Here is an 11,212-nt window from a genome sequence, read left to right as displayed (position 1 = left end):
GTCACTGTCAACCTTGGCCACCATTCTAGTAGTCCATAGATAAGTGCACTGCTGAAGTGCGCGTTGGGTGCGCGTTTAAGTTGGTCTCTTGAGTGGAGGTGATGTTGCGCGCAGCAGAAGCGCTGGAAAATGGTGTTTTCGTCTCGTGCGGCGGCACAGAAATGCTAGTGAACACGATGAACCGCTAAACTTAGGATTTGCTCTTGCGGGCTGTCAGAGCTAATGATATAATAATTAAACGCGAATGTTCGGCGCGAGTGACCGTTGCGTTGTCAGTTTGCAGATTTTAATTGGAAGAACGGCGTCAAGGATAAAAGAAGAGGAATAAGTAAGAATTTCGGACATTGTGAAAGGAATAGGCGTCGCTGGCACGCGTACCTTTTGTACGTACGTGTGTCTTTTTTTTTACACCTTACGTGGAGACGATTTTCGTGTAAACAGATCGTGAGTTCTCGTTTATCATTCGAGATAATGATCCGTCTTATTACGTAATTTCGGCCAAAAATGAGGAAATGCCATGGTGGATAAGAAAAGTTCAGGTGAGAGCTACGCGAATTTGTCGAACGGGTGGCGACTTTCGAAAATGACCGAATCTTCAACATCATCCGCTTCTGCACTCGTCAGGTGAGTCATTATTCTCATGGAAAAAATCCACGAAGATTATCAATACTGTATACTTGCTTACGTATCATTTTGTAATGTCTTGCGGTTCCACGTTTTTCTTGGCTGTGTTGAATATATTTATTTGTTTTTAGCACTAGGAACACCGGCATGTCACACTATGGTGCAATACTTGCGTTTAGAAATATATATATTTAGATTTAACCTCTTGCTCCTCTGTTATCTTGCCTTTTTCTGCTATACTGTACTTAATTACATATTTAGTCAAGTCATGATAAATTCAAACGTAACTATGTACGTTTGGAACACGTTGGTTGGTCATAGAATATGTACACGTTGTGTCGCTTCATTATAGCTTACTAATGAAATCATATATGATTGTAAGGGCAATTACTAACCGGAAACAGTATAATTATGTCACTGTTGCATTGGCATAGTTTATTTCATTGATGATACTGTTACCTATACCCTTATTTTAGTAATGTATGAGTTTCGATATAGGTCATTTAAATGAAAATGAAAATCAATTGCCTTCAAATTAATTAATTAGTCATGTACACAGCAGTTTGCTTTACGTTGCCTCTTATGTAGTTAATAAAAAGTTAAGTGTACTATGTTTTATACAGAGTGGAATTTTTTTTCTAATATTTCTAAGAATTTATTTAATAATATGCCAATACACGTAAGCTGAACTTCTGATAAGACTAATTATTTTCTTATTCATTTTATATGATGGTGCACATATATAATATAGGGTAGATTTATCTTGAATCAGCTTGCAGAATCTACTTTAATACTTAACAATATAATTGCCTAAGTGGATGGTGCATAGGCTTCTGGATAGTCAGTGCAATAATACGCGCGCTTATACATCAGCAGAACAAATATTCATAATCTTGGAAATAAATTATACCATACTCGAAGACTGACATTAAATATTGACTTATTATTTATTGCTATATTATTGATACATATCTTGTTTTTTTCGAGAATGGGATAGTCAATACATTTACACAAATTAAAGTACAGTTATCTGGTAAACCAGTATTTCGATTTGAAAGAGACCTTTACACCCGTTTCCTGAACATGCAAGTCATTTATCTACCAGTGAATTTACAATTCATTAATATTGAATTTTAGAATGAACTTTGTTTATTATTAATTTGTAAAATTTATTATAAATAATAAAAAAATATTACATTTATCCTTGCAATTCTCTTATCTAATACAAACGTTTTAATTTATCTCAGCTGGACACACCAATAACAATGTTTACATATCTGCTGTTTCTTCTTTCAGAATCATTAGCAGCGTAGTGTCTTTTATAAAATGTATTGTACGCATTGTACTTGTAATTCTAAACAATGTTTATTGCATACCCACATACGTGGTATGGATGACATTGCTCTTTCCTGTAAAAATGTATCAACCGCAAATCTATTGGCGGATAGAAGGCCTCTTCTTTCACTGGCTTTTAGCTATGGTGTCCATGTGGACGTGGACAGCCGGTTATGATAGTAAGAGTTCATTTTACTTATGGTTCTTAAAACGATAATGAACATTCATTGTAATATATATGTCTTATTAACAGTTATTGAACAAGGCGATGACATACAGAAGATCGTGAGCGAAAGAACTCTTGTAATAGCAAATCACCAGAGCACTGGCGATGTTCCTATTTTAATGACGACCTTTAATGCCAAGCCAAACGTGCTACCAAATCTCATGTGGATTATGGACCGAGTGTTCAAGTTCACGAATTTTGGTATAGTTTCCATACTCCATGAAGACTTCTTCATCGTCTCGGTGAGTTGTCAAAAACTTTCCTTCAGCAACCTATCTCTATATCTAGTGTAACTCACCATTGAACAATCAAGTATACTTGGATCGGTCAGTGTTTCCCTATATAAATGTCTCTTGATGAATGTATTAGGGTCGCAAGAGACGAGAGGAGAGTCTGAAGCAGCTGGAGAAACATTTAAGGGACTCGTATATACCTCTAAATCGCAAGTGGATGGTGCTGTTCCCAGAAGGTGGTTTCCTCTGCAAGCGGCGTGAGACCTCGCAGAAGTTCGCCAAGAAGAATAACTTGCCTACACTGGAGAACGTTACGTTACCAAGGGTTGGAGCCATGCAGACGATATTCGATGTCGTCGGTCCAGCACAGAACAATAACACGACGGACCAACAATTAAACAACAGACCAAGTAAACAATCATCCCAATTGCTTAATAATATTCATTCACCCAGTCACTCGTTTTGGCCAGACTTGATTTCTGTTCCTCGTTCTTCTTTATCTTATTATGCAGTATACAGTTCTGCTTTATTCACAACCAGTGACATATGCTACATTGTCTTACTGTTATGTATGTTATTAATAGAATGCATAGGGGTGACTTAACTCGCGTGCATTCTACGTGTCCACAATGTCATGTTCCTTTTCTTTAACATTACAGGCATGACAGTAGCTAAGCCTGAAATTAGTTGGGTTCTCGATATAACGATAGCATATCCTCAAGGCAAGCCGATAGACTTACCTACAATTATAACTGGCGTGAGGCCACCTTGTGATACTGTGCTTTTTTATCGACTCTTCCCTAGTTCCGTGGTAAGAAAGCTCGTTCGGAGAACATATGATGTTAATAAATTATCAGAAACTATGGATTGGTAATTGGAACTAATGAATTATTTGTAGGTACCCAGAGAGCCGGAAGCGCTGACCAGATGGTTGTATGACAGATGGGCGGAGAAGGAGGCGCTTTTGGAAAATTTTTACAAACATGGAAACTTTCTGGGCACTCAAGGTCAAGCTGCTGAGGGTTCGAAAATTCAGCAGGATCCCTTACGATTCCTAGTCCTTCATTTATTCTTCATAACTTCTAGTTACATACATTATAACATGATTGCGTATGTCTTGTCATGTATATGGTAATTTGGACGTTATTCTACGTTGAGAAATGTGAGTCCTCAAAAAATGCATGGCAAGAGTGTCACTGGCATCCAAGTGGACGGGCCCAGAATACATTTAAAGAAAACGAGAAACATATTCCTGCCTTAAATGATTATCTCAAAATTGAGTCGTACGAGAGGCCAAGATGCCAAATCGGATCAGTCAGATAGTATTAAATCACGACGTTCTTGGAGTATCATCCGATTTTACGTCGTTGACAATGATAATTCTAATGATTACGTGTTTCGTATTTCGGGGCAAACGCGGAATCGATTTTTTATACCAATTTGTGGCCGACGAGCCCATAGAAAGGAATTAACCTCACAAATTGATCGTCATTAACTATTAAAGAGAAGGTGTAACGTGGCTCATGATTTTATGAAATTATAATGTAAATGAAGGATAAAAGTAAAATGTTGATATCACTATCTTAATTCGTTTGCTGATGCGACGCTCGAAAAACTCAGAACTTTGTGCGTTACGAACCAAGCACAATTTTTAATTTTTACCACAACCGTCATTGATCATCCTCGTATCAATTGAAAATTATAATTTGGTTCACCCAAGTCACGATTATATTTCTTTTTTTATATATATTTTTCTTTTTCCTTGCGGATATCCAAGAACACGAGCTGATTGAATGTCTAGATACTAATCGTTCGAGCACGGGAATTGGGCTATCACAAAATTAAAAAGCAAAAACTCTGCATATCTTGTGATACTTAAAATGAATGTCTGTAATTAGAAATTGTCTTCTTCTTTTGCTTGTCGTTAGCTCTTAAAACTATTACAATCGTTAATAGATTCACTTCGTAATCGTCATGAGAATCGGAACAGAGGAAAATTGCGATGGTGGTTTAAAGACAGTCGGGCGTGTGAAACTTGATGTATGTATGTACACTTATCTGAATTATTGGCTGGGACTATGACAAAGGTTAACAGATACGTAGAATTTTGTGTATTAATCCAGAACGGGTTCACGATCACTATTAACTATTGTATACATAGGTAAAATTAAAAGAAAAGAAACAAGTATGTATTCGAAGACTCAATGTACCTGGCGATTAACCATCTATCCAATTGACTCTGCTAATCATTTCTCTCGTGAATCGATGGTCTCTAGAGATATTAGAGTACGTAGACACGAAACACTATCTTTGACACATCTATCTCTTGATACTAAGAGATTTGAAGAATATTAAGCTTTGTCACTGCATCATCATATCACGTGTTTATAAAAGGAATTACACTGTCTCTTGAAATGGAATGAACTTTGCGCAAAGGTTTAGGACGAGTTAAAAGAAATATATTGCGCAAATATTATAACGATAGCCTAGATTTTTAATCAAGCGAATGATAGCATAAGGAGAGTCTTGTGATTAGCTATCGTTTTTGTACGACGTATGCACGTGCTTCGCGTTGGAAGGAAATTTTGTCGAAAACACAAAAGTACGCCGTTTTTATGGAATTACGTAACGATATACTTGACAATGCAAATGCCAGACGGATAGACGTGACGCGTTCTTCTTCTTTCTTCCTTCTTCTTTCTAACTTTTTCCTTTTTATCAAGTTTTTACATAGTAACGCTTTTGTTTCATCTCTCTTACACTTAATGCGTCTGCTGTCCACGCGTCTCGTATTCGCTGGCAGATAATATTTTTTAAGCCGAAGTCAATACTGTGTCTATACATACTGTTAACAATAACGATTCAATCATAGGGTACTGCAGGTTTTTGTAATTGGGAAAATTGAATTGATTGTAAAGACGACTAAGACAGAAAGTAGAGATAGTAAGAAGTGCAAACTTTTATGAAACATTAGAAAAGTCTTAAGCAAGGAGGATTCATGTGACAGCAGGGTAATTGCTGTGGGAAAGTTTCGCCATTAAAGTTTCTAGAGCGACGGGGCTTGTGCATTGTGCACGGTGGTGGACTAGATTGTTAAAAAAAAAAGAAAAAATACCTTTGATAAAAAATACAAACTTTTGAATGAAACTTAATACGTTAAGTCAGTCGTGCCTTGTTCCTGCTGACAGCTTCATTATTAATTGTACATACACGTCCAATATGTCCTTGCGTGCGTCACGGTTTTTTCGCGCGAATCGCAGTAATAGTTGTAATAATAATAATAGTAGTAATAATGATGATAATAATGACAAAAGACTTGCAACCGTTAATTATGATGATAATGATTTTGTCGAGTCGTCGCGATAGGAAAGAAAAAAGCGAATGGAATTTTTTCTTTACTATCAAAATTTAATTTAATTGAATGGCGACGCGATTTGTCTTGTACAATCTTATTAGCTTTCGAAGAATGAGTTAGAAAATATAAAATAGATTAATTCGCGCACGCTCAGCACTGCAAAGCTCATGGAAAGATACTTTAATGAACTTTTATTCGGTTACTCGAATTGGGAATGTGGTAGGATAGAATTTTTCAAAAAATCAAAAACACTAGCTAATACTCTAAATGATTTATAGACCGCGACTGCAATATTGTTGTTTGCAGGGTCAAAGCGTTTCGATACTGTCCTGGGTTATGGAAGACAAGCTTTATCTTTCTCGTGATTATTCTTCATTTCTTTTTTTTGTCGCAGACGATAGATATTCGATCAATTAATTTACAACATTTGACTGTATGCGTAATGTAATTTTATTAAAATGAAAGCTGACTCACTCGTATATGTTTCGAGTGAAGATTTCAGCGTGGATTATTATTGTCTCAAGTCGTGGAAGAATCAGAATCACTTGTAATTATTGTCTCTTGTTTAACTTTGTCCTTGTAATTCTTTCTGCGACAAAATTGAATAACCAATTACATAGAGTAATACTGAGACTATGTGAAACAAAATTAATATGAAATTGTTAGAGAAATGAATGGAAGTCCTTGCGATGACTAAGTGTAATAATTCTAAAAGTACATTCTAAAGATCCATCCGTAATAGTTGGTAGCCTAGGAAAAATTTATTTATCCAGTCATGCAGCCAATGATTAGGAATGACACTGGAAGTCACAAGTGCCTACTGATTGTGCAAACAATCACTAGGGCTATGGTCTCTTCTGGAAATGTAAATCCAATCGGTCGCATTTCTTTGCATTTAATTTTCTCATCTTGATTATCTTGTGAACCAAAAGTATGATTGAGATGAAAGTGTTTGTGTGTTCTTTGAATTTGATATTAATACTTGCTGCTGGCTCAGTTTGAATGCTTGATTGATTTGATTGACTGACTGGGAATTAAGAAATGTCTGGTCATAGGAATGAATGCGATAAAAATGAAAATTTGCAGATTATGCAGTTTCTTTATGTCTTTAGTATTTCTCATTCGATGATGATGACTGCTCTTTGTCATTTGAATATTTTATATCGTTCAGTTCTGATACGAGTGAAGGATATATCATGTAGGTAATTGAATGTTAATGCCTGGGAATAATGAAAAATAGTATGGCGGAGTGTTTATTTTAAGTCGCCGAAATGCGCATGAAACATATTGTACAGAAGTGGCGGGACGCTCGGTCGCTGTTAGTAGTCAAAGTATTTTTACACTTGTGCATAATAAATAATTGATTGAATTTTAATCGTATTGCGAATCTATTAGCGTCGCGGAGCAACGTCGAGAGAATATGTGTGATTGCGTTCTTTTGTTTTCTTTTATTTTTCTTTGGATCTTCGCAGCTTCCTCACGTTTATTATTGTTCAGAATTTATGTAAGCGCAGGAACGAATGGATGATGCAAATGGTTCAGTATATTATTTGCATTAGTCGCTTAATTTGTCTTATGCGAATTCGAACCCCTTCATTTGCGCGTACATAGATCATTTCAAGCAGACATGAAATTTGTAGATTTTAAGTATAATTATAGTGATATATAGTAGCAGAGACCAACGTCGTTTCGAAGTGTTTCTCGGCAACGCGACGTCTGTTTCTGGTCAAATTATCCTAAATGTAATAATTATTGTAATTAAAACACAAAATAAATAATTAATACATAACGGCATGGATGTTATAGTTGATGTTGCCGGATTCGGATAACATTGTATAATGATTTTTGATAAAATAATATCTTGCTGAATGGATCCTACAAGATGATATAGTAATTTAGGTTCTTTAAAATATATTAAACTGCTCAAAAGATATTGTCGAAGTACTGCTGAAAATCAGGAAATACGCTTTTTGTGAAATTGAAAAACTTATCGTAGAAAAAAAAGTGTCAGTGAATTCGTGTTATATCTTAATTATGAATAATTTCTCTCTGTTGCGTTATAAAGTTTTATAGAAACAGGTATTGTTAATTCTGCAGTTTGGCATAGGACATGTGTCAAGCGGTGACGACGCATTCTTAGCAACCTTAGTAGTGCTTAGTAGCAATTAACTAGAGTCCCTCTAGTAAGAGTCCGGACAACGGTGGGGCTTGTTATTGATTGGCTCCGCCATATTATGGGCTCTTTCCGGAATAGAATGAGGTGTGTGAATACGTATATGGGAGAGATTCGCATTGTGTAGAGTGGGTAGGGTTAAGCCCTGTACGGCGGGTTGCCTGTACTTGGCGCGAGATTCGACCGAGTCTCGCGCAATGTCATGGTGGCGCAAAACAAGCCCTTAATATGGCGTCCCTTTCGGGTGTTGGCCGGACTCTTACTAGAGGGACTCTACAATTAACGAGCATATAACGTCACCTAGTGGTAAAAACGAGTTACACTTGTTTTGTGGTGTAGCCATGTTTATTTCCTGTCTACTCCATTCCCTTGAGCAGCGTGCTTTTTGAATCGCATGGCTAGCTTTTTAAAATAGTCAATAAGTGTCGCTACTCTTTTTAGATTTATTTAAGTAACGGTGTATTAATGTCGGCGAACTTTGAAATCATCGTGGGAACCTATGAGCAGTTCTTGCTTGGTTATAAAGTTCAACGTGTGAATAATGTAAGTTAGTGTTATTTCAATAATGAATTTGAAATTTAGGTTATCCACGTTAAATCATGTCACACTAGTTAGGTAGAATGTGGTTTATTGTATAGCAGTGCCTGTATTGTTGTTTAGCTCACTGTTCTGGTACTGTCGTTTAATTGATTGATTTAAAGTTTATTCTAATTCCTTGTATTGTATTAGGAGTACACATTGGAACGCAGTTTTGCAACGCACAGTCATCAGGCCAGTATACGAGATGTTGCCAGTAAAAAGCACTATTTGGCATCAACTGGGGCTGATGATTCTGTTTATTTATATGATATGCGATATAGGCTAGAATCTGGACGTCTAACACATCACAATGGTAATACATAAATACAAGTAATATATTTTTATTTAAATATATGTTTTCCTAATTTATAAACTTTTACAGACACAGTGAATTGCATAGAATTCACACCAGAAGCTTCTCATCTTTTCACATGCAGTAACGATGGAAGTATAGCTGCTGTACATTGTGGTAATTGGCAACTGGAGAAACATTGGCGCACTGCACACAAGGGATCTCCTGTTAATGTGTTAGCAATTCATCCGACAGGCAAGATAGCTCTTTCTGCAGGAGGCGATGGAGTGCTCAGAACGTGGAATTTAGTTAAGGGGAGACAAGCCTATGCTACCAATCTAGTCCCTAGATTGAAAGAGGATGCAAAGCACATCAGCATACTTAAATGGAGTCCTGATGGAGACAAATATTTACTTGGTGGAAACTTCAGGATCGATGTCTATTCCGTAACTACTGCTGGAATCGTGAATGAACTGAAGTTCGACTCGAAGGTCGTTTGTGTGGAGTTTCTGGAGGACGGTATAATCGCCATTGGACACGAGGATGGAAAAATTCGATTCTACGATATCGATGAATCAGCAGAAATCCTCGTGAAAGATGCGCACGATGCCAGAGTCAAGTGTATCGCTCGCGAAGGTCATTTTCTCGTGACTGGCTCGAGTTCTGGTGAGATAAAATTTTGGAAATTTACAAAAAAGAAGCTAGTGTTTCTGCAAAAGGCGAACTGCGGTGCAAGAATAACATGTTTCGCCCTGGCACTACCTTGCGAGGATCTCAGTGTGAAAAAGGAAGAATCAACGATTGATGTTGAAGTCGAAAAGAAAAAAGTCAACAAATTCCGCATGAGACAGGAAGTAATAATCGAAGACGAGGGAGAAACACCAGAAAATATCAAGGTCGTTCAAATTCCAAAAATGAAGAAAAAAGTGAAAAGAAAAATGTCTATAGACGAAACTTCAGAAGTGCCAAATGAGTCAAACAATATTGTATCAAAGAAAAAGAAAAAGAATAAGAACAAGGCAGAATCTACAATGGACATCAGCGTTGAAACTATCAAACAGAAACAGAAACAGAAGAAGAAGGCAAATAAATTTGTAATAACTGATAACAATACAGCAACGTTAAAAAAGAAAACAAAGAACGAATTCAACGTTGAAGAGTGTAATGAAGTTCCTCTGAAAAGACATAAAAAGAAATTAATCACATAACAAACAAGGATATAAATTATTAAAAAAGGAAACTTTTGAAGATTAATATCTTTTTTTTCTTCCATTGGTATAGTATTTACAAAGAGGATAAACACAAGGCTAAGACTTAGTGACTACGCGCGTAATAAATTATTTACAGTCCCTACCACTCAGCCTATTTACAATTGATTCTTCCACGTTATATTCAGGCCTATTAACGCCATCGACGCTGATTATACTGTCTAGAAATCTCATGCTCAAAACATATGTATATACGATCTGACGGTACCAACATGTTCAATGTTATAAATTGCTCAATTTTTCTTTCCCTCCCATATTCACCATAGGATACATTTATGGGGTGGGTTCATGGGACTGCCTGTCCGACACTTCCAGGCTCGAGCAAAATCTCGATTATTCGACAAAGTTCCAATTACTCGAAAGTGATTAGGCGCATGCACTCCTTCGATTAATTTTGACTTTAGCGCTCCATTCGTATAGTTACCGCACCATACCTGAGACAATCAAAACAATACATTGAATTAGTTATTTACGGCTATATCGACCAGCAACTGTCTAGTTGGATTAATTAGATACCTGTGCGAATCCCAGGAAGAATAATTGGTCACGGGAATATTCTGCCAAACCTGGTAGTGCTTGCTGATTAGGTATGCGTGCCTTCAGTCGTTGATAAGCCCTGTAGGCCTCACGAATTCCACCGTTATCAGCAATATTTTCACCTTGAGTATTTATTCCATTTACCTGAATCGTAAGAGAAGAAAAACGTTTGCCGTCTTGTTGAAATGATAAAAATGCGCTGTTGACATTTGACTTACTGTAAAATTGATTCCTAGCTCGGGCAGATGGTAGTTGCTATACTGTTTAATGATACACTCGACCTTCTCGTGGTAATGTTCAAGTGTCTTATCACTCCACCATTGCCTCAGATTTCCATTCTCGTCGTACCTTCGTCCTGAAGCAATCAACAGGATAATTACAGGTATAACCGTTACGAGGACAGTCCAACAAATGGCATGTGATATAGATAATTCGTGTAAAAAGAATGAGTAAATCTGCACCTTGATCATCAAAGCCGTGAGTTAGTTCATGACCCATGATAGCTCCCATGGCTCCATAGTTGATGGATCTATACAAAAAAAAAAAAAAAAAAAAAAAAAAAAAAAAAAAAAAATTTTTCTAAAAAAAAA

General features: G+C 36.6%; 3 protein-coding genes across 10 annotated transcripts in view; 2 read left to right on the top strand and 1 right to left on the bottom strand.

Annotated features, from left to right (window-relative positions):
* The first annotated feature begins 38 nt into the window (after window positions 1–38).
* Window positions 39–7,562, top strand: LOC107264284 (acyl-CoA:lysophosphatidylglycerol acyltransferase 1). The gene is made up of 6 exons (XM_015732387.2): window positions 39–624; window positions 1,921–2,138; window positions 2,213–2,427; window positions 2,555–2,828; window positions 3,078–3,229; window positions 3,317–7,562. Exons 1-6 carry the CDS (start codon window positions 518–520, stop codon window positions 3,551–3,553), a joined length of 1,203 nt encoding a protein of 400 aa, XP_015587873.1. The 5' UTR covers window positions 39–517; the 3' UTR covers window positions 3,554–7,562.
* Window positions 7,563–8,109: 547 nt separating this feature from the next.
* Window positions 8,110–10,071, top strand: LOC107264334 (p21-activated protein kinase-interacting protein 1-like). Its single transcript, XM_025081191.1, has 4 exons — window positions 8,110–8,252; window positions 8,388–8,489; window positions 8,676–8,838; window positions 8,908–10,071. The coding sequence occupies exons 2-4, from the start codon at window positions 8,412–8,414 to the stop codon at window positions 10,023–10,025; spliced, it is 1,359 nt and encodes a 452-aa protein (XP_024936959.1). The 5' UTR covers window positions 8,110–8,252; window positions 8,388–8,411; the 3' UTR covers window positions 10,026–10,071.
* LOC107264332 (neprilysin-4) overlaps window positions 10,059–11,212 on the bottom strand; it is a 9,056-nt gene continuing 7,902 nt past the window's right edge. For all 8 annotated transcript variants that reach the window (XM_025081185.1, XM_015732481.2, XM_025081190.1 and 5 more), the window contains 4 exons: window positions 11,084–11,151; window positions 10,841–10,977; window positions 10,602–10,766; window positions 10,059–10,519 (listed from right to left, as the gene is read on the bottom strand). In XM_025081185.1, the coding sequence (XP_024936953.1) occupies window positions 10,343–10,519; window positions 10,602–10,766; window positions 10,841–10,977; window positions 11,084–11,151 (547 nt within the window). In that variant the 3' untranslated portion in view covers window positions 10,059–10,342. The remainder of the gene's footprint in view (window positions 10,520–10,601; window positions 10,767–10,840; window positions 10,978–11,083; window positions 11,152–11,212) is intronic.

Source organism: Cephus cinctus, unplaced genomic scaffold, assembly GCF_000341935.2.
Source record: "Cephus cinctus unplaced genomic scaffold, Ccin1 Ccin1_scaffold0168, whole genome shotgun sequence".
Taxonomy (NCBI): domain Eukaryota; kingdom Metazoa; phylum Arthropoda; class Insecta; order Hymenoptera; family Cephidae; genus Cephus; species Cephus cinctus.
Note: the sequence above shows the minus strand (reverse complement) of the source record. Positions and strands in the feature narration are given on the sequence as shown.